General features: G+C 39.6%; 1 protein-coding gene across 1 annotated transcript; it reads left to right on the top strand.

Moving 5' to 3' along the window:
* Window positions 1–141: 141 nt before the first annotated feature.
* Window positions 142–27,685, top strand: LOC135464341 (ubiquitin carboxyl-terminal hydrolase 37-like). Its single transcript, XM_064741767.1, has 24 exons — window positions 142–251; window positions 4,945–5,163; window positions 5,695–5,863; window positions 6,600–6,681; window positions 7,075–7,164; window positions 7,864–8,019; window positions 9,952–10,089; window positions 11,971–12,105; window positions 12,636–12,765; window positions 13,202–13,389; window positions 14,056–14,121; window positions 14,587–14,718; window positions 14,936–15,103; window positions 15,900–15,983; window positions 17,315–17,387; window positions 17,759–17,896; window positions 18,393–18,522; window positions 19,896–20,621; window positions 21,351–21,496; window positions 21,904–21,943; window positions 22,471–22,583; window positions 23,890–23,959; window positions 24,698–24,836; window positions 25,214–27,685. The coding sequence occupies exons 1-24, from the start codon at window positions 249–251 to the stop codon at window positions 25,281–25,283; spliced, it is 3,405 nt and encodes a 1,134-aa protein (XP_064597837.1). The 5' UTR covers window positions 142–248; the 3' UTR covers window positions 25,284–27,685.

Genomic DNA, 27,685 nt, shown 5'->3' with positions numbered 1-27,685 from the left:
CTACTGTCTCGTTGTCCGACGGCAATGTGACGGAAGTGCCATCAAAGTCCGATGACTGTTTCAAACAACCGTTCTGATTGGTTACTGTACAGTCTGACGTCTTACGGAAACGTCCGAAGCTAGCCGGATTATTCCGCGCGAAATTGACCGCCATGGCGGCACATGGAGTGAAAAGTTGAACGGTGACTTCTGCTGTGTTGGAATTTTTATCAACATCTCGTCGACAAAAATGAGTTCAAGACTTTGAAATGGTGAGAAACTATGTTAACAGAATTTATCATTCAATGGCCTTTTGACAGGATTTTTTGTACGCAAGCAACAGGTCACCGCACACGCGCTAGAATCAGACGTAAACAAAGTTCAGCTGCATTGTTTGAGTGTTTGGGACGGGATAAGTAGAGCAGATAACAACAACAACAACATCTTCCATGTGGATGTTAGGGTGCTTTGTTAATAGCAACAGGCTGTGTAAAAAATATAGGTTTCATTTGTTGTACAAGAAATCTAAATCATTCTCTTTTGTTATTAAAAGCTTAAGCCTTTACTCAGTTTTTTAATTAGGGCATAGTTATGTAGGCTATGAGTAGTGAAGAAATCGGCTGTGAACTTTTAATATACGGTAACGTCTGGTTCACAGGCCAGAAGATATCCATAGTAAAATTCCAGTTTTGTACCGGGGTGTTCCGACGAGGAAGTTGATGGAGCGAGCATACCTGCCAAAACTTGTGTCGTGGGCCAGAGTCAGGTGAATTACATTCACTGACATTTTCACAGTCTTCTGGCCAGGCATGAAATTTATTTACTAATATGTGAAGGCCGTAAGCCCAGACTACTTTTGCACCCGATTATCTTGTATTAGTGTTGAGGTACCCCATCAACAAAGCTTGCTTCATAAGCCTACATGATACACAATACCTAAACTGATTAATATATTGTTATGATTATCTTTCAGAAAATATCATGAAACTGGGAAAAGCATGTTTTGAGCAAATATCACAACCTTGGTTGAGTATAAGGCGAGTTGTCATTTCAGGAAGCTTGTGAGTTGGAGCAGGTTGAGACCAGACAGGGTGGGGATCTCTCACGAACTAACACATCTAAAATGCGTGGTTTGACTGCGGCTGCTAATGGCAGACAGCCCCCACTATGCGAGATGTGTATTCTGTCTAGCAGGTACTGTAAAATCTCGCCTTTTAGCTGTGTTAGTTTGCGAGAGCTCTCGGCTTGCCATATCTGTGTGAACTCGCAGGACTCCTGAAATGATACTCGATTCAACACGCAAAGGCAGATAATTCTGTTATGAAAGCTTGTTCTAGAGTGAAGTAGAAGTATGAAATATCAGACCAGGGTTTCCACCAGAAAATAAATTTTGAGGCCAAGGGTTGGTGGTAGAAGGGTGGGGAGAGAGCGAGAGGGTAGTATTCCCCCTTCAATTTTGAGTTTTTTGATACTGTTTAATTAACGGTGCCAGTTGCTGTATCGGAGCCTTCCGATGAGCAAGTCGGCGAAACGAAAATATGTGCAAAAACTGACTCGTCGTGGGAAAAAGTCAGGTGAATTACCTTCGCTGACAGCTTTGCGGTCTTGGAGGCAGTTTTATCGTACTCCATGGTGAACACGAGGGGCAATTCCTAGCAAGCTATCCATACCAAAATATGTGTATGGGAACCGAGCCTTTTGCTGAAACAAAAATACGAGAAAACAGTTATGCGTCCTCGGCAAAAGTCAATTGAATTTCATTTGACGACATGCTGTCTTCTGAACAATTTTTATCTCATTATGTGGCATGTACGAAAGGTAATACCATATTGTATCTTGCTATTTGAGTCATACTTACAAATGTTACCACCTCTTTTTTTAACATAGGCAGCTATTGTTTCACGTATGCATCTGTGAGTGATGCCTTGGTGGTGAAAAAAAACATGCAGCCACAGAATCAATTTCTTGTCATCCTAAAAGCATCACTGATCAACCACTTCATATTTCTACTTCACTCTACAGTAAGCTTTCAAAACAACGTTGTTGTCCATTTTTGCATGCTAAACTGTTCTATAGATTGGAATACTTAAATAACCTTGTAATGTGTTTATACATTTGTCAGATTCTCAATACTAGACATCAGTGTGATTGACGGTAACCTTTTCCAGGAAATAGGTCCATTTTACATCCGCTAATCGGACCTTGTGGAGACCCTTCAGGCATTTTTAAAATGTCAAGAAATTGATGCTTTGACAGCAAGTTGATGTGCCGTGACATGAAACATCAAACATGGGGGTGATCGCGCAGCGCTAAAACACAGTAGATTCATTAGTAACATGTTGCTGTTGTGAGTAGGCCACAAACCTCCCGGAAATTGCCCTCATGACCATGAATTTGGGGAGCAGAGTAGTTCAGTTAAATATGTTGAGGTCTATTTTCAACAATTTCTGATATTTACCTGCCTCAAAGTTTAATTGCTGAATTCAAAAATGCAGAACGAAGTGGGCTGTTAAATCCACTCCAAAACGGCGGCCTATAACTTATCTGAAATTAATTGAAACTTGCAGGAGTAAGCGAAAAGACCCATGTCTTCTCATTCTGCACCAACAGTCGGTGTGCACCGCTGGTTGGAGTGGATTTAACGGCCCACTTCGTTGTGGAAAGGGTCTTGCGGAATGGACCCACCACGTTTTTGAAATAAAAGATAAAATGTAGAGGCAAGTAAATATCAGAAATTGTTCATTTAATTGATCTAGGGAGCTGAGGTGGTTAGCATGCCAGCACATCGCAATGACCCAGGAGCTTCTCACCAAAGCTGTCGCTGTGAGTTGAAGTCCAACTCATGATGGCTGGGATGGTCTGCAAGCAACATGGGGATTTTTTTCTCCCACTACAATGCTGGTCACCATTGCATAAGGAAAATTTTCTTGAGAACAGTGTGAAACACCAATCGAATAAATAAATCAATAAACCATAAATTTGGTGCAAAAGATAAGTTAAATGGCTAATACATTGATACCAAGATTTAGGCGCTGTTTTAAGACTTCTGAAAAGCATCCAAACTACCTGCCTCATGCTGAAAACCGTATAATCAAGTCAGTAAAATTCGGCGTCGAAATATATAAATTGATGCTTCCAGAGAAATGGCAGGAAAATGTGCTATCTCAGATGAAACATGCAGCCTGGGAAATTACATAGACTAGTCAGTTAGGTCTATTTCTGAGAGCGGACTTAAGGAGAGCCTGACCACATGCAGTTCTTTTGGCAGGGTTGTGTCTTCTTTTTGCTGGCCTGAGGATGGTTGTGGATTTCCAGCGGGCGCTGACCGGTTTCCTCCCAGCATTATACTGGGATGCTGTATCAAGCATGTATATTTCTGAACAACAGTCAAACCTGTACTTCTGGCCACCTGTAAGCAGTGTCCATCTGCTCTAAACAGCCACTTTTTGCTGCGACCAAGCGATTTTCCATGTTAAACTACCTGTAATACATAGGGACCTGTCCAATGCGTTTAGCGGCCACTATGTTTTGTAACAAAAATCAGATATCAAGCCCTTTCATGTGCCCAGAAGACTAGATCCATTGGCAATTAGCCGTTGATCGGGCGCTTCAAAAAGTTCATAATGGCGGTCACAAACTTCACCAGCTTTCACAGGGATTGAAAATTTGTAGTCTGGTAAACTGCTGCTTTTCATTGACCAATCATTTAGCTTTTTTACTATCCAATAGCTGCAAGGTGTATTGTTTTAATGACCAATCACACTGTCGTAATCATCAAGAGGGTATTCTTTTTATGGAATAAATATGGCAGGTAAACTCTGTTTATGTTTAAACCAACTAGCATGGTGGGGAAAAGTTGAAGCCCCTTGTGACTGGCCGGTTGGATATCAACATACTCCCAGTGACTTACCAGTACAACAAAAAAGCCTGGATGATGTCTGAGTTTTTTGAGAATTGCCTTTTGGACTTCGATCGGCAGATGAAAAAGGAAGGTGGACATGTCCTGCTGTTTCTTGACAATGCCCCATCTCACCCACAAGGGAATTTGCCGAACCTAAGTCTTAGCCAATGGACCAGGGAAGTATCCAAGTTGCTGAACTGAAGTTCCGTCACCGACAACTCCAGTACATGCTGAAAGCTATGAATAATGATGAGCTTTCAACCTGTACAGACTTACTGAATTCAGTTTCAATTCTCGATGCTATATACTGGATAGCAAGTGCTTGGAAGGAAGTGGACAAGTCCACAAGTCAGAAGTGCTTTACTAAATGTGGGTTTCGCCATGACGAAAATGCGCCAGAGGATGACAACAACGACGCCGACGTTCCCCTGGCTCTCGTGAAGATAGCTCGTGATCTCTGTGGCTGCACCTTTGGAGAACTAGCGGATATAGACATTAATGTGCACTCTCGTGACACAGGAATTTTCTTTTGGCAAGTGTATAGCATGCATTTTGCTATGCCTAGGCTATTATGTATGAAATAAATACGTATATGTGTGTGTCACTTGGAACTCATTCAGTTGTGTGTTCACTTGGTCTTTTCCTCAACCTGTTGTATGTGTTTGACTGTATATTGCTCCAGGTAAAGGTTGTAGTGACATAGTGTACACCTGCTAAAATGCTCAACACGGGTCAAAAATTGAAAGTTAAGATAATTAGGATACACATTTAGCGACTAGTCGTGCTTAAACTGCATGCAAAGAGCAATCATGACGGACACACAAAAACATTACAGGTGTTAGCAGTTAGAAATGCTTCTTGATGATCAATCTGATGTTATCAAAAAGACGGTGGCAAGATGCTGACGGTGTGGTATGGGCACCGTTGAAGACTCTTTCATGGCTTGTCATTCATGTTAGACATGGCTGGTTGTCTCCAATCTAAAATCTGGCTGTATATGTGAACAGTTCTGGAGTAACATCTGTCAAATATGTAATAAACCTAGCATTTATTTGTCATTGCAGACACTTCCCTGGTCTGGACCACATTCCTGTGAGGAGAAGATGAAGGTGCAAACTCCATGCATGGCTGAGTGCAGAGGCGTTGTAAAACTCTGTGGCTACTACTCCCAGGGACAGCAGTGGAAGTCTGGGAAAATCACTGTGCAGAACCGCGATGGAGTTTGGTGGTGCTCCATGACATTTGATTGCAACAGGACAAACACACCAGTGGCTCAAATCAGGGTGAGTTTACTACTAGAAAACATAGTTGTTTTCGCGTGATAGCGTTATGTAAGACAGATGAAGCTAAACATTTACGTAAATTCTTTCTTATCTTTTGATAATTGAGACATAAAAGTTAAGACGTCATACACATGTTCCTTCTATAAATTTAGTACGTGAGTAAGTCTGTGAGTAGCCTGCTGATTTTCATGGGTTCTGCTCGGTTTCCTCCCACCATAAATGATAATGCTGGCAGATGTTGTATGGGTGAAATATTCTTGAGTATGACGTAAAACACCAATCAAATAAATAAATAATTGTAATAATTTACGGTTTGCTATAAGTACTATGTAGAGTCAGTTTCACAGTAGAAGTGTCTCTGTTTGAATTACACACTCTTACACTAAATTTCCCTGCCAGAACTCTGACTGGCTTCATCAAGCAAGTGTTGTCAAAGTTCCGTAATCCTCTGGAAGCTTGTATTTTAGATGACCTTTAATGTAATCTACTTTTTGACTAGAATTATTCCGTAAATATCTCATGATTTTTCAGATTAGGAAAAATGTAATTAAGAAGTTGATCTGTAAGAGTCGTCTAATCGTGGAATTCAGCAACGGTCAGACGTTCCTCATGAACCAAGCTAAATCTGACAAAAACCTCCGGGCTGTGACGCAACTTCTGTCGGATTTGAGCTCGGGACTGGTGGAAATTTCTGCCCCGGGTTAGTATGCGTAGTGAATTTCGCCTAAAGTTTTGTGTGTACAAATGGACGTTTAGAAGTAAGTAAAGGCTATAAAATGGTACTTTCATTGCCAACTCGGAAGCTTTTCTCATGAAAATATCACACAAAAGTGACCCAAGAAAGAGGAGGAATATATTAGAATCAAGCAAAATGTGTCAGCTGAAAAATGTTAAGCTTTAGGTGAAATGCTGTGGTGTTTTATTATGGTAATTGTTTGTTGGAATTCAAAAGAAGCTTTAGATCCCAAACCAAAGCTTTATATATTTTGTGAACATTTGATGTACTTACGATATAGATGAAAATAATGTGAAGAATATTTCATACCTTTTCTTTCTACATCTTGCAAAAATAATGTTTAGTTTTGTAAATGTGCAGGATTTTTAGCAAGATTAAGAAAAATTTGATGTGAGATCCCTGTGTGGCTGAGTTGGTAAACAGTTTCAATTTCTCTTGGAAATTACAAAAACTTGACCAATGAAATTGCACACAATTGAATCTGGTTTTGCTGTGACTTTAGGTCAGAATGTTGGTCACTTACCCAATGAATGACAGTGGCATCCCTATTCACTCAGCTACTGTCATGTACGTGAAAAATTACCAACATAAATCACCAATCCAGTGAATAGGATTTTTTTGTGTAAGGTAACTCTGGGTTTGGAAAATAATCATTCTTGTCTTTCGGGAAAAAAATATATATATATGTATATGTAAACAGGGACACCACTGGCGAACGCAAAAACGAACACTGTTACCTCACCAACTGAGAAGACTCAGAGTGAAAGCCCAAATTTCACAAGGTTAGTGACTTAATTACCCTTGTTGCTTATTGGCTATGGTGGTTGGTTTGTGGCACTGACAATATTTGTCTGCATTTTCGGAATAATTTTATCCCGTTTGCATGATATTCGGTAACACTGTCTGTTCGTATGTCAATAGAGATAACACATGAAGTAAGAAATTTGCTATATGTTTTCAGTTGATGATAAACTAGATGCTTACTTAAGCTGGGCTCATTCCAACAAATTTTTTGGTTACCATACTCTAAAATGATACTTTAAACAATATGACCACATATGAAGGCATAACGCATAAAGTTGGAAAATCATCTTTAGCGTGTTAGTTTACTTCGGGCAAAACTGCGCCATGTGTTGTAACTTCATAACCATGAAAATGATCATTGTTCATTTCAGAATGAAGGAACCCAGGTCGAAATCCAGCTGGGATACGGAGGCTGTTGTGGACCTTGTCGCCCAGGATCATGTGGAAAAAGAAAACACAAAGTAATCCAGTGTGGACATTGAAATTGTGGTTTTCCAACTGTTTTCTCATCATTGTCTAATGGACTTTTTTGCAATTAGAAATTTATTGTGTGTGGACTGTTCTAGTGACAAGCAGTCATTTAAATTAGACATTCAGTTTTTTTAAAGAGATTATACCGGTGATTGTGGCAAAAAATCCATCAGTGCAAATCCTAGCGAGTGTTGCTTCGTTAGAATCACCCAAGTAATTACTTCTCTCCTCTGCACACGCCTTGCCATTCAAAATTGGTGATGTGAGTAAAACTGAAAATGCGGGTCGCTTTGTAACTTCTTCCAGATTTTGATTCCTTTTAACAATATGAATAATACAGCGCACGTGTCGTGTATTTTCTGAAAGGATGACAATGTGAGTTATACTTGGTAAATAGAGAAAATTTGATGGGACAGGGCATTTGGATATTTGGCCAAAAATCTCAGGTATTTCATGAAGGGCTTGTGTACAGGACAAAATGAATGTTTAGGTGGAGGATGCAAATATTATAAATGGTGCTTGTTTATTTTCTATTTTAACTACATTGTATACAGTTTAAATGCATTCATTGGAAGATGGCTGTATCTTTTGTCATTTTCTTATCTAGAATAACAAACCAAAATGTACTGAGGTGCAACCTCGTGTTATCTTCACTTGAAAATGTGAGTTTCATGAATGTTCCTTCTCAGTTTCAGTGCTAAGAAAGCCCAGTCATTAGAGTTTCTCAACCGTAGTGCAGAGAAGAGCAGGGAGACCTTGAAGACCATTGGCTCGTCCAGTTTCTACAGCAACAAGACTCAAACTCCCCTCAGTGATAGATCATATGAATCGTTGTCCTCATACAGGTTAGAAATTAGAGGCATTCTTACTCAAAATATTAAGGATTTGGAATTTCAAAGAAATGTATTGACTACTACAGCATCAAGTTTGCTCATTCAGCATTTTTTCTCATACCATAGGGATCAAAATGTTTAATATTTGAGTGTATTGAAGTATGATTTGAAAGTGTGAAAGGTATTAAATTTTATTTTTATCATTGTAAAACAAAGAAGTGAATATTGTACTGGAAACCATCATGTGTCTGAAATAATGAATATTTACAGGATAGAAAGTTATCTTTAAGATGATCTGGGCTCAATCTTAGGTCATCATATTTATTTTGAGCTCTTAAAAATGAGTGAATGAGCAAACATGTTGACCCTGTACTGATGTGGTGAATGAGCAAACATTTTGACCCCTGTACTGCTGTGGTAAATGAATGAATGACCAACCATTTTGACCCTGTACTAATGTGGTAAATAAGTGAGTGAGCAAACATTTTGACCCCTGTACTACTGTGGTAAATGAGTTAAGGAGCAAATATTTTGACCCCTGTACTACTGTGGTAAATGAGTGAAGGAGCAAACATTTTGACCCCTGTACTACTGTGGTAAATGAGTGAATGAACAAACATTTTGACCCCTTACAGATGTGGTGAATGAGCAAACATTTTGACCCCTGTACTACTGTGGTGAATGAGCAAACATGTTGACCCTGTACTGATGTGGTGAATGAGCAAACATTTTGACCCCTGTACTGCTGTGGTAAATGAATGAATGACCAACCATTTTGACCCTGTACTAATGTGGTAAATAAGTGAGTGAGCAAACATTTTGACCCCTGTACTACTGTGGTAAATGAGTTAAGGAGCAAATATTTTGACCCCTGTACTACTGTGGTAAATGAGTGAAGGAGCAAACATTTTGACCCTGGTACTAATGTGGTGAATGAGCAAACATTTTGACCCCTGCTCTAATGTGGTAAATGAGTGAATGAGCAAACATTTTGACCCCTGCTCTAATGTGGTAAATGAGTGAATGAGCAAACATTTTGACCCCTGCTCTAATGTGGTAAATGAGTGAATGACCAACCATTTTGACCCTGTACTAATGTGGTAAATGAGTGAATGAGCAACCATTTTGGACCTGTACTAATGTGGTAAATGAGTGAATGAGCAACCATTTTGAACCTGTACTAATGTAGTAAATGACTTCAAGTGTTACCCATGACCGTGACTACATTTTGATTTATTGTCCTTTTAAGGGCCTGGGTTTTGCAAATGTATTTGGAGCAGTCTTATGCTTACTGAAGGGATTAAACTCCCTCAGTCTAAGTTACGTTTAACCATCAGAGTTGTGAAATCAAATCCAGCTCTTGGAGAGCTTAGCTGCAGCTTTACGTCAGAGTCTGTATCAAGTACCAAGGGAAAGGCTGTGACTTGGATGGAACTTGATTTTGTCTTTGCTCTCCACAAAATTGAGCACGATCGTATGTCCTAGGCATAAAACAACAGCTGTCTGTAAAAAAAAAACATAATAAAATACAATATACAACTCATGGTGATTTTGGTTTCACCATGAGGATAGAGTTTGACTGACTTGGTACCTTGGTAGTTTTATGAAAGTAGAAAAATCAAGGAGAAGGGTGTAGATAAGGAGCATGTCTCCTGACCACAAGGTGCACAAGAGATTGAAGTTCAATTCCAACCTTGGAAAGGGGACTCACAAGCCTAGGAGATAATAACTGCGTTAAAGACGTCTTGTCTTTCATCAGTGTGATATACAAGTCTACATGTGTCGCCCACATACCATCAGTAACTTGCTAGAGATCGGTAGTTTTTCCTAGGCATTGGAGTTTCCTCCACTATCTTTCATCAAATAAGAGTAAAATTAGATTAGAATAAAAATTCAAACGCAACATTCAAAATATCATGTGAGCATTTGAAATTTTGCCCTTAGCTCAACAAAGCGCACCCCAGGCCTAATGCCAGACCCTACACCCAGTAAGCTGCCTCGTCTCTCTAATGTGTCCTACTCCTGGACCAAGAACAAAACCCCAACTCTCTCCGATTCCAAAAACAGCTCCAGCTTACAAGGGTAGGTACATGTTCAGCGATAGACACCTTTAGTTAGAAGTTCAACTTGTAAATCAAACCTGAATCGGTATATCAGTTTTGATTTGAAGTTATAAGTTACAAGTTTCATCCAGGTCTTTATACATTTTGTATTGGAGGAATACATAGGCTACCTCCTTTTGCAAGGATTTACCACCATTGATCACTGATATGGAATAGCAACGACTTGATATGCAGTTTTTGAACTTAGAAGGCAGTCTTCTTGCATCAATTTCTTTCTCTTCCAACCTGGTTTCAGAGGGCTTGGAAGGACTTTTGGAAGCTGATGAACTGGAATTGAGTTGACCTAATGCAGAAAATTCAGAAACTAAGCATTTTCCATCATCAGCAGATATAGAGAAATTAGCCAAAAAGACTGTCAGTTTAAACCTGGTTTTGAAGGAGATATTGTTAAAGGATTTTGCACATCCACTGTTCAGAAATTAGGCTGCCATCATATCAGTTTATAAACATGCAGTCTTCATTCTTTGATTGAGTAAACCCTACAAGATAAAATTGAATTTTTCGGTAGGAAATTTTTCTTCTTCTTCTTCTGACTAATGAAAGGCCTAGGGATTGTATTGAAATTCCATCTCTAGCCCAGTAAAAACTTTAGAAGGGCCTTTTTTTTTTAGGGTCAGTTACCCCCAATAAATATGTTTTTAATGATCACCCACAGCTAAAAGCATTCAGATATATCTTAAAAAATAGCATATTTTTTTTGCTGCTTGTCAAAAACAAAGTCATCCTATAATCAGTTTAGAAGTCTCCTAGATCTTTGGAATTGACAAATCTTCCAAGACATCAGCTGCTTAAATGTTAGGTTCAGTGCAGCCTATCAGTGCTTCATAAGTGTTGTTATAAACTCAAATCCAGTTTTTGCTTGTTCGGTTGTGCCTTTGGTTAGGAGGTTTGTTGCCTCGCTTGACGCTCAACACTAAGAGGTCAGAACAAGGAAATGGGACTGGTAGGCCCGACGTAAGCATAATGTGACTGGGTGGGGTGTGATGTCTGGCGTCTTCAGCATGCTACTTCAGTGACTGCAGCACATTGGCGGCATAGACTCGCCCTTACCAATGCTACTGGGTGGGATATCGTGCCTGATGCCTTCACCATGCTACTTCAGTGGTGGCAGCACATTGGCGGCATAGACTCGCCCTTACCAATGCTACTGGGTGGGATATCGTGCCTGATCCCTTCGCCATGCTACTTCAGTGGTGGCAGCACATTGGCGGCATAGACTCGCCCTTACCAATGCTACTGGGTGGGATATCGTGCCTGATGCCTTCGCCATGCTACTTCAGTGGTGGCAGCACATTGGCGGCATAGACTCGCCTTTACCAATGCTACTGGGTGGGATATCGTGCCTGATGCCTTTGCCATGCTACTTCAGTGGTGGCAGCACATTGGCGGCATAGACTCGCCCTTACCAATGCTACTGGGTTGGATATCGTGCCTGATCCCTTCGCCATGCTACTTCAGTGGTGGCAGCACATTGGCGGCATAGACTCGCCCTTACCAATGCTACTGGGTGGGATATCGTGCCTGATCCCTTCGCCATGCTACTTCAGTGGTGGCAGCAATTTGGCGGCATAGACTCACTCTGCCACAAGAAGACATAGTAGATATGCACACACTGAATTGTCGTATTAAGTGTTGTGTACATTCCCAGGCACAGGTACATACACTACCACCATCCATAAACTGATTAAAGAGGCTGTGAGTTCGATGAAAAAGCCCCATTCAAATGGGTAACTATGGCTTTGACTTGTCTCTCTGAATCTTTCAGGGAAGAGTATTAATGAAGATAAAATTTGTAAGTGTTAATTCTGCCTGTTTGAACAGTGATAAGCTTTTGTTTCAGATTTTCCAATTTGGGAAACACATGTTACATGAACGCCATCCTTCAGTCATTGTTCGCCCTGGAAACCTTCAGCGTGGATTTGCTCTTGTCCAACAGACGTCTTCTCCGCTCTCTGTCAAAGGAGTCTTTGTATCAGTATGTCTAAGTATTTGTACATGTAGTTTGGGGACAAGTGTCATACTGCTTTTTTTTGACGTAAATAGGTTACCACTGGTCCTTGGAGAGTACTTGAGTGTTGTTAGGTGTGTAAAGCCTTGGAAAGTCCACGAAAGAGTTAAGTTTCTAAAAGTACTTGATTTTTCATTGTATATCATACTGAATGTTGTTCAAGATGGTGCGATGAAAAGGTTAGCAAAATAGTGTCCAAATTATGATCTCCACTTGAAATTTTGTTCTTGAACTGAATGATCCTTGAAAATTGTTGAAAAATTTGTTTCGCTGGGTAGAAATCATTTGTGAAGACGGTATGACAAACAACCTAAAATAGCACATTTTGCTAGTAATGTTTTATGCCATTTTTTGTCTTTAAATATGCAATATTTTTAGTGAAATTTCATATCAATTACCATAATCTAACTTGTTTTGGGTAATAAGAAGAAAAATATGGGCAGTGTGTTATATTATTAACAAAACAGTATGATTGTATTAAATTTTTCTTTCGGTAGTAATTTATCTAAACTCCTGAGTGCAAGGAAGAAGATCAATGTCGCCGACAGTGTTCGCCGAGATTTGCTGCGAAATGTCAAAACCGCTATATCATCCAGTGCTAAAAGATTTTCTGGCTACCAACAACATGTAAGTAAACTTAATAGGAACCTATTTGTTTGAGTGTATGTTGGGCTGACCTGAACTGTTGTGGTGGTATGTCACATCTGCTGCTCATTTCCGCTGTGTTGTTTTGTTTTTTTTTCAAAACAGACAATTTTGTTATTTTGCAGACACTAAAAAATTCACAGATAGAACAAAATAAATTGGCAAGTCCACCTTTTTCATTTCTCCAATCTTTATGTTTTTATGATATCCAAACCAGGATTCAAAAAGTTCAGCTAGTTCTCAGTTTTCAATGCTCTTCTGGCTGATGCTCACTTCATTTCTTGGGTGAGGTATTTTCAGACTCCCTTTAGAATTTTCAGACTGTTTTCTGGCCATCAGTTCCCTTGCCTGTAAACTGGCACTTTGTCTTTCGCTTTTCACATCAATTGTCACTTTCACCTTGCACACCTGTAAATAGGACGCCCATGAGTTCCTGGGACAGGTGTTGGACCAGCTTAAAGAGGAGGTGGTCAAGATTAACAAAAGCACCCCCAGCCCTAACAAAGAGGCATCGGCTGAAGAGTTGACAGTTACAGGTCAAGAGTATGTCAACCCAACGATCCAGAATTTTGAGTTTGAAGTCCTTCATACACTTAAATGCACAGAGTAAGTATCAGTCAGAATAATTAGTCATAAGTCAGTTTTGTAAAGGATATGTGAAGAAGATAAAGTTAGAACTGCGTGCTATTATGCCATTTGTGGTACGAGATTCCACAAAGCCATTTCTGATGTCGGCAAAAAGTATAAATCTCACCGCAATGCTTAGATTTGGCTACTGGAGGATTAAAGTTTGACACTTTGTTCTAGAGTAACATTTATGAGGTAGTCAAAATTTTAATATATTGGACCCAAAAGTAAGCTCTAAAATCATATCTCAAATTTTGATGAAAGTCAGGAATGGTTGTCGGGCATCATGTTCTGATATAGCACCATAGCCACTAAGAAATTGTAAATGTCAAGCAACAAAAAAGCACTTTTTGGAGTCAAAGAAAGGTCATTAAATATTGCTTTTGGAACTAACTGCATTTTCTGAGGAGGAAATCTAACTGATGTAATGGGTCTCCTAACAAACCTCAAATCACCTTCCTAAGATTTCTGTATGTCTTAAGTTTATTCAAAGGAAAAGACAAAATGATAAAAATTTAAATTATCTTAAATACTGTCACAATTCTTTTTCCTGAATGCAATTAAATCCTTTCAAATATTTGAAGTTTTCAGGCTTATGAAGTTATTCGCCTGCCACGTTAAGGTTTACCAATCTTTATCTTTTAGATGTGGAGAAACTGTGACGAAAACGGAACAGTTTAATGACCTCTCCTTGGATTTACCTCAGCGATCGTGAGTTTTATAAAACAATTGATTGAATGTGGGATATTTGGGGGGGGGGGGGCTTGATTAGACATTGTTTTACTAGATTGAAAAGTTTCCTCCCACCATAAAGCTGGTCGCTGGCATATAAGTGAAATATTCTTGAGTATGACATAAAACACTAATCATATGATTAAATGAAAAACTCATAACATAAAAGTTGGTGAAATTTTGCAGATAATTCAGGCCCCAAAATACACTGATAGTCTTCTGTGAAATGTCGACTTAAATGATAATGTCTTTCACTTCACAGATTGTTTGTCAGTTGTGTTTTGAGAGCGTCACAGCGTTCATGTGCCATGAAATCAAATCCTGAACAAATTTGACCACATACATAGAGCATGTGTTGGCGTGAATTATGTTTTCAAATTGTTCACGCTTTACGCTTTACTGGTTGAGTTCATGATTAACCCAGTTTTGTTCTTGTTTCCATAGTAATGCAGATGAGCCTCAAACAATTCAGGATGCCCTTGACCTGTTTTTGAGGGAAGAGCAGCTGGAATATACCTGTGCAGAATGTGGCTGTAAACAGTCACAAGTTTTTCATTCATTTACGCGCTTGCCAAGGTAAGTTTTTCAGGAAGTTATAGTTCAAAATTTGAAAAAGGGAAGGGTGTTTTTTTTTTATTTCCATCATCTCAAAATGACTACTTTCCGTGCCAGTACTTTATATTCAGTGCATCTTATTTTCACTTTGATGCTACTACAGCATCATTTTGCGGACATATCGTAGCGATGATTTAAGTTAATATAATTTCATACTGAAACCCGTTGTTTCTTTCAGAGTATTAATCGTCCACCTAAAGCGTTATTCGTACAGTATTGTGGGGAGCAACAACACCAAGATGGGTCGCAGCGTGTTCATCCCTGGATATCTCACTCTGCAGTCCTTCTGTAACCAGGAAACACAGCCACCATTTCAACCAGTCATACCCCCAGCCATACCACCAAGGTATGTTTGTGTGAGACTGTCTCTGACAATACAATTAACCTGGTTCCAAGTTAATGGCCCAGTGGTTAGTGTAATCGCGACCATGGTCCAGTGGTTAGTGTAATCGCAACCATGGCCCAGTGGTTAGTGTGATGGCGACCATGGCCCAGTGGTTAGTGTGATTGTGACCATGGCCCAGTGGTTAGTGTGATGGCGACCACGGCCCAGTGGTTAGTATGATCGCGACCACGGCCCAGTGGTTAATGTGATCGTGACCACGGCCCAGTGGTTAGTGTGATGGCGACCACGGCCCAGTGGTTAGTGTGATTGTGACCATGGCCCAGTGGTTAGTGTGATTGTGACCATGGCCCAGTGGCTAGTGTGATTGTAACCATGGTCCAGGTAGTGTGATTGTACAGCAGAATAACTGTACAACTTCTCGGTTGCTGTGAGTTCAAGTCAAGCTCATGCTGGCTTCCTCTCCAGTCATGCACAAGGAGGTCTGCCAGCAACGTGTGGATGGTGGGGACTTCTTTCCTCCTGTCATAACCCTGGTCACCCTTGTATAAGTGAAATATTCTTGAGTATGGCGTAAAACATCAAGCAATTATTTAAATAAGTCCATTCAAATGAACAACCTAGAGACCAATGATATTGAAGTTGTGGTCTTTTTATGCATCCTTATTTCTGTCCGTCAATAAATTTTTGGACAGTTACCACTGTGGCCACTGAACTGTATCTTTTGGAATCATAAAATTTGCCACCCATGTAGTAAATATTGTGAATAAAGAATAAAGTGTATGTTTTCTTTTGCCAGTCCTGCAGCATCTACAGTAGCACGAGACGTGAACAAGGAGGACAATAAGACAGATGTCACACGACGGAAGTTAGACTATACAGGGTAGGTCATGGGGAGTTAGGGATTGTAGTCATGCCCCAGGGGTCAAAATCACGCCTGTCTACCTGTTGGTGACAGGTCACAACAATTCAACACTCAGTAAGTTTACAATCATGTTGAAGTCAGTATCCATGTATTGTTATGTTTGTGAAGTCTGTATATTTACTTGGCATTCCCATAATCAAAATGTTCTGAAAATGTTGACTGGACAAAAAAAAAGCAGTCAATACTGCTAGGATGTTATCTAGTGGACAAGGTCGTCGTCAACCTTCAGAGTTGAAGAAGCCATTTTTGTTAGGAAACAACGTAAAACACAAGTCAAATAAATTGTGATGTTAATATTTATAGTCGCGGCCTCTTCTTATCGCCCAAAAGTGTGCAGCTTTAGGAGCACATTGCTAATTGCTTTCGCTCAATTCTCGGACTACGCATAGCAGCGCAAGTGTAAAGGGGGAGCAACTCGAGACACACTTAATAATCGTAACGCACACATATGCTTTCCTTGGTTGTTTCCCTTTAAAAGAAAGCACATGTGTACACCAGTACAGACTGAACTCCCGCAAGTAAGTTTTGTTTTGATGATCAACAGTGCAGAAGTCCCGGTTACAAATATTAGAATGTTAAATAAAACCGAAAATTCTTCTGAAGCCAATTATTCTTGTATAAAGATAGACTGATATAGCTTTGCTAAGGTGGCAGCAGTACTAGACTTTCTAAAAGTCAGACTAGTGGGGACAGGTAGGTACCTGTCGATGACAGGTACACAAAAAACCTACCTGTCTCTGTCACAGGCGGTTGTGAAAAAACATTTCTAGTCCTGTATCGTGCTGAAAGGCTGACGTAGAATTATTCCATCAAGCTGATTACAGTAGCAAGTCTTAAATGAAATTTTGTCCATGACTGACTTGCCCATTTTTCCTGATTCTGAGACTTCTATTGATTTTATAACTTTTTATAAAAAAATTGTACTGTTCTAAAATTTGTACTTAACTCTTGTTTTTCACTTCCTGCTTTGATCGCTGGAAGTATATCACTAGTTAAGACTAAATCCGACTTTAGCCTAAGACAGCTTGTCTAATGACAGATTTCCAGGGTGTCTTTGTGGCCTTGTGGATATCGTGCTAGCGCAGCACAATGTCCAAGGAGCATATCACCGATGTGATCGTGGTGATTATAGGGTCAGGTCATACTGTCGTTCTCTCCAGTTGTGGGTGGGAAGGTCTTCCAGCAACTTGTGGATGTCATGGGTGAAATATGTGAAATATTCTTCAGTATGTTGTAAACCACAAATCAAATAAATAAATGAATTACAGACTTACATTCATGTTTTGCAGGAATAGAAACAGTGGAACATTTCGCAGGGTTCGCTCTGCTCCTAGCACTGATTCAGACGACGAAACTTGGCTGGTAAGTTGATAGCATTCTAGATGTAGATGATTTGTAATTTGGTAGTCTCGTGTGGAGTGTGCATTTTACCTCGTGCACCAGACGTGGAGTGTGCATTTTACCTTGTGCACTAGACCATGGATTTCTTTTGTTGGAAATCCACACATGATCAGATATTTAAAAGAATGGTTGTAAAATTTCTTCAAAACCCAGCATAACTTTTTTCGTTGCTCACAGACAGACAGACAAATACCAGCAGAAACATAACTTTGTGGGCGTTGAATATAGAAGTACTGTGGAAGCTTAAGCCTGACTAAATCCACAGGAAGAAACAATCAGTTTTGAGCTATGAGAAAATGAAGCACAGGGTAACTTGTGTGTTTCATTTATAGGCACTGGAGAAAAAACCACGTCTGGATTTGTCAGGCGACATCAAAGTACCACCGGAGGACGACGAATTGGTTCATGCATTAGAGATGAGTTTACAGGGGTCAAAGGATAACGAGCCCGAAGTCGATGTGAAAACAGAGGTAAGGATGAGGCAGCTCATGTGAAATGTAAGTTAGCCACGTCATATCTGAGCAGTAGAACTCTTTAAGTCTTTAAATCAGGTATTCTGACTTTGTTACTGATGCCACTGTTTATGATGAACCCCGAGTTATGGGTTTTTATCAGAATGGCGCCATGATAACGTTTAGTTTTATCCCATGCTTTCCCAATAAAGCTAGAGGCATTAATTCGTGTTTTTCCATCCCCGCCATCAACGTGCTTTGGTTTCCAGACTAGGACTCCTCTAAATTTTGATCCGATTTTTTATCATTTTGTATGAATTCACTTTAGGAATCTATAATTCTCATTGGTGGTTGGTTTATATTCAACACCTGTTTCAAATATTGTTTGATTTTGATAAAATTTTGGTTAATGGTTTATTTTATGGCCCTTGAGATGGAGGTTTTTCGTCATGAGCATGGGATATAAACTCTCCAAATTACCTTTTCATTCCTTTTTCTTTTATAACCTGAGCAGACAACAACAACATTGTCATCATCTACATCATCATCATCATCTGCTAAGGAAACTGAGGAGTTGACAGAGGAGGAGCAGATACAGAAAGTCCTGGAAATAAGCCGAATAGAGGCTCACCAGAACTCCACCAGTAAGGCTAATCCCCTGTCTATATGCCTATATATATACATATACCAAGTAAGGCTAAGCCAGCTGTTCACATGCCTGTATATACCTATATCGTGTAAGGCGAAGCCAGGTGTCCACATGTCAGTATATATAGATACACCGTATAAGGCTAAGTCAGCTGTCCACATGCCAGTATATATACATATGCCATATAAGGCTAAGCCAGCTGTCCACCTGCCAGTCTATTTACCTATACCGTGTAAGGCTAAGCCAGCAGTCCACATGCCAGTCTATTTACCTATACCGTGTAAGGCTAAGCCAGCTGTCCACATGCCAGTATATATCTGTACCGTGTAAGGCTAAGCCAGCTGTACACATGCTAGTATATATCAGTACCGTCTAAGGCTAAGCCAGCTGTCCACATGCCAGTATATATAGATATATCGTGTAAGGCTAAGCCAGCTGTCCACATGCCAGTATATATCTGTACCGTGTAAGGCTAAGCCAGCTATCCATATGCCAGTATATACCTGTACCGTGTAAGGCTAAGCCAGCAGTCCACATGCCAGTCTATTTACCTATACCGTGTAAGGCTAAGCCAGCTGTCCACATGCCAGTATATACCTGTACTGTGTAAGGCTAAGCCAGCTGTCCACATGCCAGTCTATTTACCTATACCGTGTAAGGCTAAGCCAGCTGTCCACACGCCAGTATGTACCTGTACCGTGTAAGGCTAAGCTAGCTGTCCACATGCCAGTATATATCTGTACCGTGTAAGGTTAAGCCAGCTGTCCACATGCCAGTATATACCTGTACCGTGTAAGGCTAAACCAGCTGTCCACGTGCCAGTATATACATATAGCGTATTTCATCTTCAGTTCTTCCAGCTTTTTTCAGGTAGCAGATTTTGCTTCGTTCTGAGTGATTCATCCACCTTAATGGACCACATGAGAGTTTGATTAATTTCTTATGAGAACAACTTGAGTGCTGGCTGCAAAAGTATTATTTTAAAACCTTTATGCACTTCTGAGTGCACTTTTATATACCAAACTGAAGGTGAAATGCTGTAATTTTCACTGCCTAGACTTGCTGTAGGAATGACTATACATTCACGTGCATATGCAAAGGCATCAAATTGACCCCATGTTTCTCTTGTTGCCATGTGTGACCAGGGAGGGAGCAAAATGATGCAGGAAGGTAACCTAAACCTGACTGCACAAGATATACATGTGCGTCTCAGAGAGGTAAAGTGGAAGATTATCAGTAGAAGTGGGGTCACTGCTGGTCAATTAATACATTCCCTTTAAGTGAATTGAAGATGAGTAAAAGTGAAAATGGTATCTTTACACATTCGAAAGGGACTATCGCTAAGAAAAATTTCTCTTAATTTTGCAGTTGACATGTCGGATCTAAGACCAGAGAACATGACGGAAGAGGAAATGCTGACACTTGCCATGGAGCGAAGCATCATGGAATCGACCAATGCCAAGTCAGTGTTGAATAGTCAGGAGCCAGAGACCACCAGTCTGAAGGACTCGTGTAAAACGTACGGAAAGTCTCATAGGTTAGAGGTTATGAAAGAATGCAGTGCTGAAGTTTTGAATTCAGCAAACAGTGATTGGTCGAAAAAGCTCTGCGATGCGGAACTGGACCATTCTTATGGCAGATCTGTGAGTTCTAAATCACATCCAAAATCAGACTTTCCTTCGGGAAAAAGTGACAAAAGTATTTTTGGGTCAAGTGTGAAAAGAGGTAGTGAGGTGTCCCTTTACGAAGGACTGGATAACCTGGCGCTTTCTCCTATGTGCCGGAACACGTGTGATAAGCCAAGTCTGAAAGGTGGGGCAATGGTCGCCGAGAAAACTGAGAGTTACTCGCCTATGGGCAAAGACGCTGTCAGTGATGGAATTTTCTCTGAAGAGGACGAAGTTGTGCTGGTGAAATATGACCCTCCGTCTGAGTCCACATTGCTGACGTCGTCAGCTGTTAAACCAAAATCGGCAGAAGAGTTGTTTGCAGAAGTCTGTGATGAGGTAGACGGAGGACGTCTTCCTGAAAAGCGGAAATCACTCTCCACACAAACTGATGATGACTTTCTTGTCTGTCAGGAACCAGATGATGGTGAGTGTTGTGGTCTCTTTTCAAATCAACATATCCTTGTGATGGTGTGGTTTTAGCTGTATTGTTCAGATGTATTTTACAAGTGGAGGCTCAGTACTCCCTTCTGGCTGGGAATCCCCTAGAATCAGGCAGGAAATCCCCAAGATTCAGGAAGGGAATCCCCAAGATTCAGACAGGGAATCCCCAAGAGGCAGAGATTTTGCAAGATTCAAGTAGAGAATCCACAAAATTCAAGCAGGGATCTTTTTCACGTTTTTCAGGTGATCCTTTTACTGTGTTCAGTAAATAGTTGAGGATGAAAATGTTAGGTTAGTCTTAATGGAGTCATCCAGTGAAATCTTCCAGTACTTATTTTCTCATCACATGTTGTATGTAAATCAGTGTTGGCTGAGCACATGACTTTCAGTCTGCCTTGTGCATCAAAAACTGGCATTCTGAGTAGTCGCAACAGGTTTTTGGCTCTGATATTTCATTGGTCAAACAAATTTGTACATGCATTGGAACTGAACTCTGATTACCCACCTGAGACGCTAGAGTCAATCATTAAGGGATAACCTGTAGAGCCATGCCTAGAAAGAAATTTATGGTGCTGATCCCAAGTTTTAGAGGTAACAAAATGATTCTTTTTGAGAGTTTATTTATGTTTGTTTACTTATTGGATTGTGGTTTTATGCCGTATTCACTTGAATATAACTCTTGATTTCTATCACTTAGTTTGTCCCTTTCCAGATCTAGAAGACAAGGAAAACAAGACTCCACCGCAGACACACAGCTCAGCATCAAACACGAGGAGTGATCCTGATTGGCTGGTGGAGAGGCAAGAACAAGGCAGCAAGGAACTGCAGGAGGTCACGACCTTTGACCTAGATGATGAGGTGACTTTTGACTTCTAACATGGTATAGAAGTAGTAATATTCTCTCCGTGCAGCTACTGTATTTCACCACACATTGTACTTGAATTTGATCGAATCGTCCTTCGTACAGGGCCACTCAAGATTTTTGGTAAAGTTTTATTAATTTCTTATCAGAAAACTTTGTGTGTTGGCATCAAATGTATCATTTTAAGGCCTTTATGTACTTCTGAATGCACACCTTTACCAAACTTTGGTGAAATACATGCACAGTATTCTGAAATTAGTAAATTAGAATTAGGTCGAGAATTGAATATGGAATAAGAGTGTCTTCAGCAGGGATGGAAAAAAAACATCAGTGGTGCAGAAGTTATGTAATTTGCAGTTATTTACTTGATAAAACTTTTATTTATTTATGGTTTTTTTTTCAGGATGCTGACATCAGAAAAGCCAAAGAACTGAGTCTTCAAGGTAATGAATAACACCAATTTTTATTTGTTTTAGTAATCTGCTTGACACAGTCCACTTTTCTCCACTCGTTAAATGGCAGGGCAGTTGTATTTTAAAAGAAGGGTAAAATATTAAGGATTACGGTAGTCTGGATTGTTTTTCTAAATTTCAAGAAATTTGCTAGATATGAAAACCTCTTTCGTGAATGGGTCATTTGGAGAAAAAATATTCCTGGTGTTTGACATTATACTTGTGCGTGAACATGTGTCAACACCATATGTGGGAAGGTCTTACAACACCCTGTGAATGGTTGTGGGTTTTCCTGGGATCTACCGGGTTTCCTCCTACCATAATGCTTGTCGCCGTCGTATAAGTGACATGCGAAATATTCTAGAATATGGCATAAAACACCAATGAAATAAATAAATAGATATATATCCACCACTAAAATCTGGATGGCCTTCATAGTAAAATATTAAACAACAGGCAAATTTGAAACACTTGAAACTTGACCTGTTGCTCAGCTTAGCATTTGTGTAACTGTTTAGAGTTGGACAGACAGGCTGACCTGCAGTTGTCAGAAGATGGTCCCCCCACTCAGGAACCTCCGGCTATTGTCAGATCCAAAGAAGAGACAGAGTCTCTGAAGAAACATTTTGAGGTAAGAAGAGATTCTCTGAAGGAAGGAATCTCTTTATGTATGGCAGTGTTGCATTCGCATTGCTTCAAATGATAACTTGATGCTTTTTTTCTGTGTGTTCATAACCCATGCCTTGACAACTGCAATTCTACTACACTGTCGAATGAATGAATGAATGAATGAATGAAAGAATGAAGGATTATTACACCACTTTGGCAACATTGCAGCCATATTGTGGCAAAAACAAGTTGAAAGCAGGAGGCGGTGTACCTCACCGTCAATCCACCCCTAGCAATAAACCCTTGTCCTACACACAAGGACATGTTTAAAAATAGGACATGTTTAATTCACCCTACATTAGCAAGTACGGTAAAGAATCTTGCGGTGTCCATGGAAACACGTCAGTGTGATTATGTAATTCCCATTCTCAGAAGATGTAACAGATGATTAATTGCCAGTGCAGTCGCATGTCTGCGTATGGCAGCTTTTCTCTGCCAGCTATTGGCAGCAAACTTTCTTGGTTTATTGCTAAGGATCCAAAGATGTACAGTGTTATATTTTTTGAAGGATAGCGCATTGCATGTGCAAGTTAGCTTCTGATATCTCCACAAACAGACACTGCACTGGTTTTGGAAATTGTTCATGTATACATAAAACTCCTTTTACTTCTTCTTGCCACAAGATGGCTGAAATATTGCCGACGTGGCGTTAAGCTGTAATCATCCATTCATTTGCTTTACTTCTTTAAATATCCAAGAACAGCCATAATACCATCTATAGCTGATGCTCCAAAATATAAAGATACTGAAGTACATAGCGTCCGTGTCATAGGTATTTGGGCCCAAATGATTTAGTCCAGCCTCTGCTTTTTAACTTCAACAACTGGCTCATATTTTTCACACTCTGTCTACTATTATGGGCTATTTGCATAATGAGAGGGGGCCTCCATTGCCGAGGAGCTTAGCATGCCAGCGCAGCGCCGCGCAATGACTCGGAACCCTCTCACCAATGCGGTCGCTGTGAGTTCAAATCCAGCTCATGATGGCTTCCTCTCTGGCCGTATGTCGGAAGGTGGGTTTCCCCTGGGCTCTGCCTGGTTTCCTCTGACCGTATAAGTAAAATATTCTTGAGTATACCATGAAACACCTATCAAATAAAAACTAAATAAAAAAAATAAAACTCCATACCCCCCCCCTTCCCAATTCCTGGAGTCGTACAATATTCTTGAATGTCTTGTTTGGGAAAAGCAATCCTGTGTTTTCAGATAAATACATCAGTCTAAATCACCCTTGATATACATTTTGTTTTCTTTCTCTTCCCCTGATAGGATGGCCACTTACCTTACTCTTACAAACTCGTTAGTGTGGTCAGTCATATTGGCAGTACATCATCAGCAGGTAAGTCTTGTTCTGTTTAACCTATTGTGAATCTTTGACTTGTTCATTAGGTAAAATGCTCTCTGTAAGTGGGAAGGTTTGGCAGCAACCTGCAGATGGTCTTGGGTTTCCCCCAGGCTCTGCCCGGTTTCCTCCCACCATAATGCTGGCCACCATCGTATAAGTGAAATATTCTTGAGTACGGCGTAAAACACCAATCAGATAAATAAATAAATCATTAGGTAAAATGCTGTTTGACCTTTGAAAGTCTTTTTATTTGAGATGATCACCTGAGCCTCCCACCATAATGCTGACCGCGTAAAACACCAATCCTCCGGCCGTATATGGGAAGGTCTGCCAGCAACCTGCGGATTGTGCAGTCGTATAAGTGAAATGTTCTTGAAATATCATGTGACCTGTTAAGTATGTAAAGACAGCTATTATCGTTCCCATTTACTGTAACATTGGGCATCTGAAAAAGTTTCACAAATTCATTTAGTGTAGACAAACTAGGGAGAAAATTTAGGAGTTCATTGCTTCTGAACTCAAAAAGTTTCTAAAGGAAAGAGGTGTCATTTGTGCCTCAGGAACACAGTGAGATAAGTGATTGTTGAATAAATGTAAACAAAGTTTGCCTAACATAATGCAATAGGTCTGTTTTTACCTTTAAGGACAAAAGTTTTCGAACTCGATACAGCCCTATTGATTTTAGCAACCGTTGCTGAACAGATGCTAACACTGCTTTGTATTTAACTATAGGGCATTACATCAGTGACGTTTATGACTTCAAGAAAGGAGAGTGGTACAGTTACAACGATTCTCATGTTACCAAGACGACAGAGGCGGAGATTAGAAAACGCCGGGAGAGAAGCGGTTACATTTTCTTCTACATGTGCAAGTAAGTTGTAATAATTGAGCCCACTCTCACAAAGACCGTAAGGTACTTCAGTGGTTAGTTGATGAGGCATGTTCACTTCTTGTTCTGCATAAGAGGTCTTTCATTTTTTGAAAAGGGGTTGATAAAAATAAAAAATTGAAAATGTTAGATTACTTCCTGGGAGGAATTAATTTGCAAATATGGAGACAAAAAGTAGTTTTTTATCGACCTCATCGCTGATTGGCCAGGAGAAATGATAATACAGTTTTTTGTAAACTTGCAGCCATTTTCCTGAATGAGTAATTGTAATGATCAATTATTAACCAAGGACTGACGTTTGGTGTATTTGGATAGGTTTCAGCTTGATTCTAGAAAATGTGATTTTCTTTCTTTTGCAGAAATATTTACGAAAACCTCTGGCTGCATAACAAACTTCAAACACCAAAGAAAGATTTGAGTGGAACTTGACAAAGTGCTTACAATCTTGGAGACATTTTGTCCGTACTGTGTGGAAAAAACTCGCTTCATCACTTTATCTCTCTGGAGACAGTGATGCTTCAGTATTTTTTGTTAATCATATTGGGAATATTACTTTCACTTCTTGGAAAGAGAAAGTGATATTATTTTCCTGGAAAGAAAAAGTGAAACTATTTTCTTGCAAAGTGAAACCATTTTGTTCCGATATGTGACCTTGCCACTAAGGGACCACAACCTGATTGGATTATTTTTAAAGGTCATGAGAGCTGAGCTGAACACTTTTGTCTAAACCAGTTTTTATTTTTTCAAGACTGGTTTTTGAACGGCCTTGAGCAAAGTTATTCAGAATCAGTAAAGGAAGCAGCAGATGAGATTTCTTAGTGTTTTCATTTTGACAGTGAAATGTTTGATAACCGTTTACACCTGCAAATAATTTTTATTTTTATGATGAATTTAATTCTTTGGCTCACTTTGGTGAAAATTGAATAAAATTTGTTTTTTCATTTTTAACGGATGACTTGTAATAATCCTGTTTTCCTGTCACGGTTATTCTCATCATCTCATTTGTTGTCTTCAGATTGTCCCATCATGTGTCTCATTTTCCACTAATGGGACTGCTCATTTCCACATTTTCGTCTAGTGGGGTTGTTCTCGGCAACATTTTCCTCTAATCAGACAGTTCTCATAGTCACATTTTCCTGTTGTTGGGCTGTTCCCATAGTCATGTTCTGCGGTAAAGGACACCTTTTCTCACAGGCACATTCTATTGTAATGGGACAGATACTGTCGTAATTTTCATTGTCACAATTTCCAGTAATGTAATTCCTACGCACATTTTCCATTAACCTTGTCTCCGCCTTGCATTTTCCAGTAATGTTTCCCGTCCAATTTCCCAGTAATGTTTCTCCTCCCATTTCCCAGTAATGTTTCCCCTCTCATTTTCCAGTAATGTTTTTCCCAGTAATGTTTCTCATCACATCTCCCAATGTTTTTCCTCCCATGTTCCAGTAATATTTCTCCTCCCATTTTCCAGTAATGTTTTTCCTCCTATTTCCCAGTAATAGTCTTCATCACATTTTCCAGTAATGGTTTTCATCACATTTTTCAATGATGATTCTCATCGCGTTTCCTAGTGATATATTAACCACATTTCCCATTAATGTTTCTCCTCCCATTTTCCAGTAATGTTTCTCCTCCCATTTTCCAGTAATGTTTTTCCTCCCATTTTCCAGTAATGGAACTGTGCTCAGTGTCACATTATCCTATAATAGAGTTGTCCTCCGCAACAATTTCCTCTAAGCAGATTTTCATAGTTCTAACTGTCGCATTTTCCAGAAAGGTGACTTCTCATTCTATCACTTTCATGTTCAATACTACGACAGTATATTTGTTATTTTCAGGATACACAGACAATCTTAGCATATCTAGGATCTTTGTGTGTGAATATAAATGACTGAACTTGGGGCAGGACAAAACTTGAACAACAACTGAATGTGGTTTTATGGAATAGAATATTTTAAAAACAGACGGTTTCATGGATTCTGACAATTTTGCAGATATTTTGGACAAACTGTTAGCAGTGGCAAGACTGGCAAGCACAGAAAAGCGTTAAAATTGGTAGAACTTTGTTTTCCAACCTTGACCTTTATATATGCTTAACCTTTTCACATGCTTGCCTGGTGTTTATTCAAGCATATTCTGAACACTGATAAAGTTGTACTTTTTGCGAAGCCCTGGAATTGCCAATCCAAAGAAGGTAGTCTTGTCTCCAAAAATCAACTGAAAACTGCGTAATTTGTACTGGAAGTTGTTCTTTCAAGTGCGAAAGCTTTGAATCAGGGTTGAAGACATTATTATGGCTGGGCCTTTGCGGTTGAAATCAAGACCTGTGGCATGACATTAAACAATAATCAGATATTTAGCACTAGAAGTATTTTTCATTCAAATAGTTTAAGGCTACTGGTGAAATATCATGTAACTGAAAGTGTGCAATTTTCAGTGAAGTGAATATGGCATTTGATATATTAATTCCCAGTCAATTATTTTTACACCACCACAATCTGAATCAAATTTCACCATATTGTCACTTAATGAAATTGTACTTAACTTTTTGAAAGCACTGATTGTCTGATTTGTTAATAAGGTGGCTTTTTCGAAAAAGGCAGCAGATTTACATCCTCTATTAGAAAGGGGAAGAGATTTCTGTATCTCCACCCTGAAGAGTTCAGGCTAAGAAAGGGGAGGTAAATACCAGTGCAGCCAGATTTTCTGGCTGCTGGTGTAATGTTGTACATTGTATTGTGTAATACTGATTGCATAGTTTAATATACTGTTTTCAAATTAAATGTCACATTGAACATTTGGTATTATTCTTATGGTCAAAAGAAATTGAT

The sequence above is a fragment of the Liolophura sinensis genome, chromosome 4 (genome assembly GCF_032854445.1).
Source record: "Liolophura sinensis isolate JHLJ2023 chromosome 4, CUHK_Ljap_v2, whole genome shotgun sequence".
NCBI lineage: Eukaryota > Metazoa > Mollusca > Polyplacophora > Chitonida > Chitonidae > Liolophura > Liolophura sinensis.
Note: the sequence above shows the minus strand (reverse complement) of the source record. Positions and strands in the feature narration are given on the sequence as shown.

Bases quoted from the DNA above. Each gene is read 5' to 3' on its own strand.
- LOC135464341 (XM_064741767.1), top strand. The intron at 15,104-15,899 runs GTATGTTTGTGT...TTCTTTTGCCAG, and splicing joins CCCCCAGCCATACCACCAAG to TCCTGCAGCATCTACAGTAG. The intron at 20,622-21,350 runs GTGAGTGTTGTG...GTCCCTTTCCAG, and splicing joins CTGTCAGGAACCAGATGATG to ATCTAGAAGACAAGGAAAAC.